Source organism: Xenia sp. Carnegie-2017, unplaced genomic scaffold, assembly GCF_021976095.1.
Source record: "Xenia sp. Carnegie-2017 unplaced genomic scaffold, XeniaSp_v1 HiC_scaffold_24, whole genome shotgun sequence".
NCBI lineage: Eukaryota > Metazoa > Cnidaria > Anthozoa > Malacalcyonacea > Xeniidae > Xenia > Xenia sp. Carnegie-2017.
The window spans coordinates 15,877,925-15,888,531 of NW_025813487.1; the positions used below are offsets into that span (position 1 = coordinate 15,877,925).

General features: G+C 35.5%; 1 protein-coding gene across 2 annotated transcripts; it reads left to right on the forward strand.

Moving 5' to 3' along the window:
* The first annotated feature begins 844 nt into the window (after positions 1-844).
* Positions 845-10,015, forward strand: LOC124450276. Of its 2 annotated transcripts, XM_047000908.1 has the most exons (11): positions 845-923; positions 1,484-1,638; positions 1,739-2,073; positions 3,120-3,438; positions 3,892-4,324; positions 4,788-4,818; positions 4,899-4,943; positions 5,436-5,474; positions 5,548-5,573; positions 5,694-5,870; positions 7,315-7,330. In XM_047000908.1, exons 1-10 carry the CDS (start codon positions 905-907, stop codon positions 5,723-5,725), a joined length of 1,434 nt encoding a protein of 477 aa, XP_046856864.1. In that variant the 5' UTR covers positions 845-904; the 3' UTR covers positions 5,726-5,870; positions 7,315-7,330. The 2 variants fall into 2 exon arrangements, with proteins under 2 accessions (XP_046856864.1, XP_046856865.1); XM_047000909.1 differs by lacking the exons at positions 845-923; positions 1,484-1,638; positions 1,739-2,073; ... (3 more) ...; positions 4,899-4,943; positions 5,436-5,474 and adding exons at positions 8,321-8,600; positions 8,681-8,912; positions 8,988-9,082; positions 9,849-10,015 and having other exon boundaries at positions 5,481-5,573; positions 7,315-7,674.
* Positions 10,016-10,607: the final 592 nt, after the last annotated feature.

Here is a 10,607-nt window from a genome sequence, read left to right on the forward strand (position 1 = left end):
CGCCTGCGTAAGTATTTTCTGCAAAAAAACAACGCCTGGCGGACATTTTCTCTCAACAAATATATGAATGAAATCATACGCATCAATCGCTACTGTTAAATGCAATAGTTGAAGAAATGACTTGTAAGAACTGCAAAAACTTTTTCTTAGCTACTGTGTTCTTACTTTCTGAGTGCAGAGACTACTGTCAGGCAAGCAATGTGTCTTTATATACATGAAGCTTATTCTTCCTTTCTGTTTTTCCTTTCAATGTCCATCCAGTTTTTTTTCTTTGAGAATTCTAACTTTTAGAACTTTTAACCAAATTTTTTTTCTACCGACATCAAAAATTTGCTGGGACCTGCAGTCCTGCGGTGCGCTATATTATGCAGTCCTGGGGCGAGCCCCCCGCCAAATAATTTTGAATAACTAAAAACTTTTCACAACAAAATGTATTGCAACCAAATTACAACCCTGCCTATAACAATTTAGATTTTAAGAACATGTTAAGCTTAAATTTTTGATTTATCTCATCTGTATATAAAAGCTTGTTTAGGCTATGATTTTAAATATCACACCTAGATAACATAATTCTCTTGATAATAATGACTTTTTATAGACTTTTGTACTGAACAAGTTTCAGCATACACATCAAACCTAGTTAATGACTTTTTCGTTTGGGGTACTTTGTAGGATATTGTAGGATATCACACACCTTGGGGATTACTTGCCACAATACTTCGTTCAACGTATTAGTTGATCAGTCATGAATTTTTCTACACTTTGTTGTTTTGTTTGGTTTGGTTTTTCTTGTAAAAATTTTCATTTTGAAGAACTTTTTATCAATTTTTGATTTAGAAGCGAAAACTACGGCAATTTGGTGTCCTCCATAAACAAAGGCGTCACCGAGTTTCATAGAGAAAAAATGAAAGATTTGAGTTCAGGTGTGTGGCATTATACATCAAATCATACAGCAGTGGTCATGGTTAGAGAGCGCTCTTGAGTTTTACACAGTCAACTCATCCTGTTTACTCTTATGAACGAGCTTAAGTAATCAATTCATCTTGTTCTTCAGGATGAAGTTGAAGTAGTGAGCTTATCGTATTTGTTATTCAGGATGAGATTGACTTAGTCAGCTCATCCTGTTCTTCGAGATGAGATTGACTTAGTCACCTAATCCTGTTCTTCGAGATGAGATTGAATTAGTCAGCTCATCCTGTTCTTCGAGATGAGATTGACTTAGTCACCTAATCCTGTTCTTCGAGATGAGATTGAATTAGTCAGCTCATCCTGTTCTTCGAGATGAGATTGACTTAGTCACCTAATCCTGTTCTTCGAGATGAGATTGAATTAGTCAGCTCATCCTGTTCTTCGAGATGAGATTGACTTAGTCACCTCATCTTGTTCTTCGAGATGAGATTGAATTAGTCAGCTCATCCTTGTTTTCAAGTGAGTACTTATGTTCTTCTTCGCTTCGATGTTCAAATATGTCTTTAAACTTTAGACTTCGCCGCTCTCGTGTCAAACATCCTTCAACCGAAAATGACAAAGCGATACACAATAAAAATGATCAAGAACCATATATGGTATTCGCTCGGAAATCATTCAAACTTTTCCGCGTTTAGTGTGCCTGAACTGGATAGGAATACAAAAAATAAGGTGAAGTGTGTAGCAGCATTAATGTTAAGACAATCCTTCAACTGCATGATAGTTCAATACTTTGAAAGTCTATGATTATTTTTCTTCATTTATAATTAAGCTTATCCAACTTACTGCCGACATTATGGGAACAACTAAAGATGATGTCATTGTTACCGTGGAAACAAGGCAATGTGATGCGACATACGCGGTCTACAACACGCTCTTCCTCGAAGAACTGAAAAAGAATCATCACAAAAACACATCACCTCTTATCATTCGTGATCACCGGGTATGCATCACGAGTTTTTCACGTGAAAGATCCGCAAAACGACAAAAGACAGCAAAGGAGAAAGATGCATCGAAGCGTGCAAGAGATCTCATGGCAACTAAACTTCGTGTCATGAGAGTGAAACGACGTTCGGCTGGAGGGAATAAAGCTGCAGAAGTGAAAAGGTTATAAGCAGTTTCGCGTTTTATCAGAGCTGCCGAAAAACGTTTTGGGGCTCCGTGTTTTGAATTTTGCAACCATGTAAAGCAGATTGCAGAGTCAAGTCCCTCAGACCAAATCTAGGGGAGGGTGAGGGAGGGAATTTACATGGTGTCACTTTGCTAACTTTTATTCATAAGTCATTTTTGGGAGTTTGGAGAAAAGAGTAAAGAATCGGTGTGATTTTAAAAGCAGTCAAACATTTTATTGTATATCATATATAATGAACATTTACTGAGTCGTTTTTTGATTGGTCAATAGACTTTGCTTTGGCAATAAATACAAAACACACCAGTGAGCAAATAGTAGTTTTAGGCAAACATCTCAAAATTGAAAAAATATGACGTAGGCGAAAAAGTTAGTCACGTGACGATATATGGTCACACTATCTCTATTACACATTGGTATCATCTACGACATGACGTCACACCTATTTATACGATTTCACGGCTTCGCTCTTGTCAAAAGACTCCTCCCTACGGTAAATTCAGTTATAGGGCACTGTTGATTGACCCTTTGTTTCCCACTGCTATAATATGGCAACTCAATTTACAAAAACAATGAAAACTAAGGGGATAAAATAGTGTGGTGAGCAAAAATGTACTTTATGTCCAATGTACTTCATTTGAGAAATAAAAATGTTTACTGTGTTTGCACAGGCTTATGCAAACCGAGGAGACCTTTTGGTGAACTTAATAGTAGATCAGTGTAAGCCCAAGACCGAAGGTCGAGTGCACAAGTGTTTTCAAAAATGTCTCCGAGGATTACGTAAGCCAGTGTGAAGACGAAAAACATGTTTTACATGCAATGCGTAAAAGTTAAGTTTAAAACAAACGTTTTAATTTTTCCTCTAACATGTATTGTATTCATGATTGATTTGCAAATTCTCATTGATTGATTTAATTGGTTGAGCTGAGATCGGTTTGCACAGGCTCATGTAAACTCAGCTATAGACCAATCAACGCATGCGTCTCATTGTTGTAATGTCACAATTACCATTTTTCAACTGCAGGAGTGTGCTTGATGGGGTAGGCTGCGTTGTTGGTACGACATTCGGACAAAGAAGAAAGGAGAATGACGTCACGAAGGATAAAAATGATGTGGCAAGAAAAATAGAAAAAGAGAGAAGGATTCAAGAGTACATATTTGAAACGGCTATCAAAGCAAGGAATTATCAATCTGCAATCACTCCTTGGGTATCGACAAATAGCCTTTCAAATAACGACTGTGTCTCGTCAAACAGTATCGACGATTTCCCGAACGAAGAGATTAATGTTAATGATCATTGTAATGACGAAGAAAATTGTACAAAATCACAATGTAATGTTGAAGTAAGTGATAAAAAAATATGAAAGACACGGCGTTACGTAGTTGCATTGCAGAAAAATGGGAACTGGCCAATCATAGTTGATTCTATCTTTTTTTACTCACGGCTCGTGTTGCGAAGAATAGGGAATTGAGGGAAGCATTTAAACTAAGGGAAACATCCAGCATGCTTTGCGCAGACTGTTTCATTCAAAGTCATGTCAAATGTTCAAATAATTTTAAAAAACGGGTATCTTCTTAAAGCTTCATTATGTGTTTTTCCACTTAAAAAACAAGTGATATCTTTGCCCTTATTATCAATGGATATTAGTAGATTTGCATTTAGTCTGTTTTTAAAAAACTTGCCACGAATCTTTTTCATCTCATACCTGACTCGCCTTAAATGGCTTTTCGATTCATGATTCAGTACAAATATCCCTTACATCCTATTTTTAAGGGTCGAACTTGTTTTCGTCTAGGTTTCATCAGATCTGAAATCGAACACTTCTAACGACAAACTTGATTACGTGAATGCTTCTGAGTCGGCGGTAAAGGACACGGAAAATGAAAAATGTTCTCATACGATTGAAGGTCATCGTCCAAGGCGCTGTACTGAAGGCGAGATTTCAAGTGTTGATTTTGAGAAACATGTAATTCCAACATTTATTACTTTGCCCGTATCGACTGTCACAAGTCGTATTGGCACTTCTTTATCGAATGATAACAAGCAGAGTTGTGAAGACGGAAGGACGACGGAAGATTGCAAGGCATCGAAGCAGGAAGATAACGAAATGAGTTGCAGAAGTTTGATAATCGATACAACTTGTAACTCTCGCCGAGCAATCGTGAAAAAAAGAAAAAATCGTGCAGGAAAAAGATATGTGGGAAGCGCAATACTCTCTCAAAGAAAAGGTACTATACAACAAGAATATTGTTACATGTTTGTAGATGTAGATCGTCCAGGCTCTTATAGTCCTGAGAAGGACTGTTTTTGTTGTTGTTGACTGACGTTTCGACAACCTTAGCGGTAGTCATCTTCAGAGTCAAAAAACACAACCATTTGTTTCACCGTATTTCATTCCAAGATGGAGAAACACTAAAAACATCAATTCGTTGGAAATATTTGTTTTCAATACTCATGAAACCAAAAAAGTAATATCAAAGAAAAGGCAAATGTTTCCTTAACTGTGTTTTCTTAAAGTATAGGCAGATATATAAGCATTTGGAAAACATCATGGATGAGAATGCTTCTAAAGCAATGCGATCTACTTTTCCTATTAAGACTCAAATATTGTTTAGTGTTTACCAGCACGATTTGGATTGAGTTAATCTGATAATCTGTTATGAGTTTAAATGATTTGTTTCTTCTTTTTAGGATCAAACGTCAGCACAATTCCGACAAAAAAGTACGTTTCGCCGAATCTTTATTGGTTCGTATCTTCTTGAAATTTGCACGCAAATCTGCATTATCGTAATTATATTTTAGAACTGTAAGCCCAAGCAAAGATGTCGAAGAAGCACTCCAAGAACGGTGCGTTTGTCATACTTGTACTCAAATTTTCCAGTCATTATATAATAACACATATAGTATAAAGCAAATTCCGAAAAAACAAGACATCTTGAGATTGCAAAATATGCATCAAAACAAGACGAGAAGTGAACTGTAAATTTTCGACTTTATTTCAAAGTCAATGATTCTATTCCCATTGACAACCGCTCATCAATAGATGATAATCTACCTAAACTCTGAGTTCGTATTCCTTATCTTGGCATGCGTGGCGATTTCCTCTAAAAGTTCTGTTTTAAGAAAATACAACGACATCTTTCTCAATCGGTGAAATTTGTTACTATTTTTGCTTTATACTATATTTCTTTAAATTGTCGGCTGGTCATGATTTTTATATAATAACTCAAAGAGTCCATTTGAAAACTATCGAAAGGGGGGGGGGAGTATGGCTGTAAAAAGGATCCTTCCAAAATGTCTTTATTTCCTTCTCACACTGTTGATATTTGATTCGTAAAGGTTAAAGCCATGCCTAAAGAATTCCGGTGCCTCACTAAGGTAAATACTTCGGCTTTCTTAATTTTCTATACGATTCTCACGTGACTTATTCATTCAATCAAATCTGTCATAGAAAGCGGCCTTCTAGCCGACAACAAGGTTTGTGTAGCCAACTTTTTAGACATTTTTCTTTGATGTCTATTGTCCAGCAGGATATTCTACCTAAGTTAACAGTGCAAGGTATGGTTTTGCTTTTTATTTATTTGTTTTGCACAACAGAAAATCTCGAGAAAGTCCGAAGAGCAAGATGAAAAAGTATACCAGAGATATGCAAGACCAAAGACTACTGCATCATCACAACCCTCACGATATAACCAATGTCGACGCAATAGCTCGCATCAATTGGAAAAACGAAAAACCTTGGCAGAGTTTTGCAAACAAATCCAAAACCACAAGGTATGATGAAGAAATGATTGGTACTTTGTAGATAGCAAAGTTGTTGTACAACATCTTAATGTAGCATGGGTTTTATTGATAGACTGTAGGTCAGGGGCCGGTTGCATGAAGCCTGGATAACGCTATCCACTGGATAGCAATTTTTGTATACTTTTATAAAACCTTTAAAAAGCAAAAATACAAGATTCCACACAAGCAATCAACGAATTAAAATAGCGTTTGGAAAATTACGAAATTTTTTGTCGTAAGAAAAATACAAACACGTTTTTACAAGTTTGAAAATTTTTGCCATCCAGTGGATATCCATGCTTCGTGCGACCGGTCCCAGAATTCCAAGCAGAGCTATTGAGCAACGAATGATCACTGTATTTAAATTAAGGTTTTGTCTTTACACCTCATTTGTACCACCTTGTATGTCTTTTGTATCCAGTTCATCACACTTAACTCACTGTAATGTAACTAACTCCTAATATAGAAAACTTTGTACATGTTTAAACCCACACCAGGGGCTTGGAAGCCGTGGGTGTCTGGGTGTCCGAACACCGAGAATTTTTGCAGTGAGGGTGTACCTTATAAAAGGACACCCACATGTTTTTAGATGTCGATCCAGGTTAGTACAGTCCTGAGAAGGTTTGTTGAATTCGACTGGCGTCTCGACAACCTTAGTGGTAGTCTTCTACGGTGGTCAACAGCGGTAGTCAACATCATAGCGGTAGTCGAATTTTAAACATCGCCATTCGTTACTCAATGGTTATGCTTAGAATTTACTGTTAGACAGTTGTGTTTTTTTTGTTATAAGACTGACTCTTTCATATAAAAGCCCACCTGTTGTATATGAATTGGTTAAAAAGTCCTTGACTGGAACAGTACCGCATTTTTTTAAAAAAATATTTGGTTTTAATTGTGAAGAACGACTACACGAAGTAATGAGCTCCACATTCCGAAAGTGAAAACTGAAAGCACAAAAAACTTTTAATTGTGATTGTTGTATAGTATAGAAATCTTTCATATAGTTATAGTTTTGGGAAGGAAGCTTTCGTGTATTGTGTTTTACGTTTTTATTGATTTATCTGTAGTATAGAGTTTCTATTTGTATTTATTTTTGTCAATTTGCAGGGGCCGGTTGCACGAAGCGTGGAAAGCGTTATCCATTGGATATGAAAAATTTTCAAACTTGTAGAAAAGGTGTTTATATTTTTCTTACGACAAAGAAATTTCGTAGTCTTCAAATCAATATTTATTTCATTGATTGCTCAGTTCGAATCTTATATTTTTTGCATTTTAAAAGGCTTTATAAAAGTTTAAAAAAATTGCTATTCAATGGATAACGCTATCCAGGCTTCGTGCAACCGTCTATCTATCTTTATAGTTTATTTTGAAATTGAAATACATCCTACCTAGTTGCAGTCCTAACTTTATATCGAGGAATCATTCTTTTTTGTAGGGGAAGCGCCCCTCATCCAAAAATCGACTCATGGATAAAACCAAACAATGCGGATTTTGAAGTCATGGGGACAAAAATGCCTGTTAAAGGTAACTGTGAGATGAACATGGAAGACAATTCATCATGTCAGATGAGCAATAAACGCGGTACTGTCCTTGTCAACACCCGTACGTCTGAAAAATCATTCGACATAGACAGAAAAACGTCATCACCGATAGATTTGATTGTTGGGACTAGCTGTTTCAAAAAAGACTTTGCAATTGACAAAGTCAGTAAAAAAGAAGAAGCGCGTCTCTTGGACGAAGACGCGAAAAATATGAATAATTCAAGCAATAGTATGGCAAATTTACTCTCTTGTTGGTACGTCTTAAACTATAATGTATCAATTACTATAACTAATTGATTGTTGGTATGTCCTAAACTATAATGTATCAATTACTATGACTAATTGATTGTTGGTACGTCTTAAACTATAATGTATCAATTACTATGACTAATTGATTGTTGGTACGTCTTAAACTATAATGTATCAATTACTATAACTAATTGATTGTTGGTATGTCTTAAACTATAATGTATCAATTACTATGACTAATTGATTGTTGGTACGTCTTAAACTATAATGTTCAATTACTATAACTAATTGATTGTTGGTATGTCTTAAACTATAATGTATCAATTACTATGACTAATTGATTGTTGGTACGTCTTAAACTATAATGTATCAATTACTATAACTAATTGATTGTTGGTAAGTCTTAAACTATAATGTATCAATTACTATGACTAATTGATTGTTGGTATGTTAATTAGAGTGATGGCTATATTAATTACCAAGGCTTGAGTTACCGACAAAGACTTAATATAGTAACATGCAGTTTCGTCCAAATATAGTGTTATATACCTAATACATAGAAAATGAGAGCGTTGTAGATCAGAATACCAGTGCCTCACAGACTGACATTTTGGTCATCCCAAACCTTGTCACTATTAAATTCTGTTTCAGGTTATCAAAAATAAATCTATCCAAAAAGAGTTTCACCAAATGTCGAAAACTGGATTCAACTAAAAACGAAGAAGTCACTTGTGAAAAATGTTGCCAGGATGAACTCTTTGAAAAGGCCTGTGCTCAGATCAAGCATTTCATTGATAAAGACGGCGAAAAATTTTTCAATAGCAAGAACGGAAAGCGCCCGACCGATAATAATCGTATCAATACAAAATGGAATGCTGTGGAGAAACTTATTTGTACAGGTCATAAGGCAAATAATTGGACCAGAGAACAGGTGTGATATCTAATAAGAAAGTCCAAATATTTTTTCTTGAGAAATTTATGGTTTTGATAGTCTTTTACGTTTATCGTTAGGTAATCGAAGGCAATCCATTGCAAAGTTATAAAGTAGAGAATTGTCAACAAACATCAGATACTGTGAAGCCATTCGTTCCAGCTTCGGCAAAACAACCAATCATCATTCCTGACTCAACTATGAATACGTTTAAACCAATGAACGAAGACCATTCTGTTCAGATGACTGCTTACAAAGAAAGTATAAAGTTGAAAGATAAACACTGTGAGAACAATGAAAGAAAAAGTTATGGTATTAACATATTCTTGTCCTTGACTTTCTGAAGTCGCATGAAACAAGTATTGTTTATTTTTCTTTTCTTCATAGTTGACTGGAGATCACAAATGAAACCCAAGATATTAGGTTCGCATGGTATAAGAGAATGTGGTAACCCAAAACGCTCAGCTGAACTAAAAAATAATGTATGTTGATTCATGTCTATGTCATTGGCATATAATTTTTCCGAGACCATAACCATCAGCGAGAATAGGAAAAGTCTTCTATACAGCATTTCACAGAAGTTATTTTCAACAATAACTTTTACTGTATTGCCAAGTAAAGTCATGTTTATGGTGTGCAATACAACATTGTTCCCCATGCTCACGTTAATCAGAAGCAATTTGATGATAACTATAAAACGTGCAACCAGGCATGACATGTTTATACACATAAGAGGTATATAGTCAAATCAATCAATGTCGGTAGATTGGTTTTAATGCCATAGGATACGGCATGCAACCAGGCATGACATGTTTTAATGTCATGCAACCAGGCATGAGATGTTTATACACATAAGAGATATATAGTCAAATCAATCAATGTCGGTAGATTGGTTTTAATGCCATAGGATACGGCATGCAACCAGGCATGACATGTTTTAATGTCATGCAACCAGGCATGACATGTTTATACACATAAGAGATATATAGTCAAATCAATCAATGTCGGTAGATTGGTTTTAATGCCATGGAAAACTATATAGGATACGAAATTAATCAAAATACAATGAAAGAACACTTTCAGTTAGGCTATTGGAAGCTTAATCTTCATAAGTCAGTTAACAATCATTCATTTGAATTAACTCTATTGTCAAAGCTTGTCGAGTAACGTTTAGATTGTTTTACATTCGAGCAAGATAGCTTGTTCAGTCCATTTTAAGAACTTTCTTTCATTATTATTATTTTTTAGTTGGCCATTGGCAGCACAATGTGGATTAATACACATTTGAGTGCCGCACAAGCAAGCAGAAAGTTAGAAGAGGGAGTTTTGCCAAATGGGATAGTTTAGTGAGTTTTGTATACACGTTTCATCCGCTTTATTTTAAATAAAACACTTCGAGTTCTTAGTTACGTAAATATGGCTGAAATGTAGTCTCTCTGTACATCACTCAATGCCCTGGTTTATGCCTGCCTTGATCATGAAAGCATCAAAGATGTACGCAGTGTTTCTAACTCGGTACACCTTTTGACAAAATCACGAAAAAATCTTGTAAGATCATGGCAAGATCACGCATGTTCTGCCAATTTCTTGCATTATCTTAGCAAGATCATCTTAGGACATAATAAGATCTTGGAAACATCATGAAAAGTTCTTGTAAGATCATGGCTAGATCACGCACAAAATCTTGCAATATCATGCATAAATATATTTTTGATTTAACAAATGGCAATAACAATGCTTGCAATTTAGTTCATGACAATGGCAATGCATTTGCCTTTTAAATACATCGCAGAACCACTGCACTTGCGATTTAATAAATCACAGTTTGCAAGTAAATACAATTTAAATCGCAACAGAAACATGTTGTTTTTGGTTCCGAATTTATTTACAAACGGCGCCCTATATTGGAAAGATCACGAAAATATCTTGTAAGGTCATGGAAGAATTATGCACAAAATCTTGCCAGATTATGCATGACCTGAAAAGTTCTAGCATGATCTTAACAAG

What these genes read in the sequence shown, in the direction of transcription:
- LOC124450276 (XM_047000908.1), top strand. An exon ending in AATTCCGGTGCCTCACTAAG is followed by an intron (nt 5,475 to 5,547) that starts GTAAATACTTCG and finishes AATCTGTCATAG; the next exon opens with AAAGCGGCCTTCTAGCCGAC. An exon ending in GCCTTCTAGCCGACAACAAG is followed by an intron (nt 5,574 to 5,693) that starts GTTTGTGTAGCC and finishes TTTGCACAACAG; the next exon opens with AAAATCTCGAGAAAGTCCGA.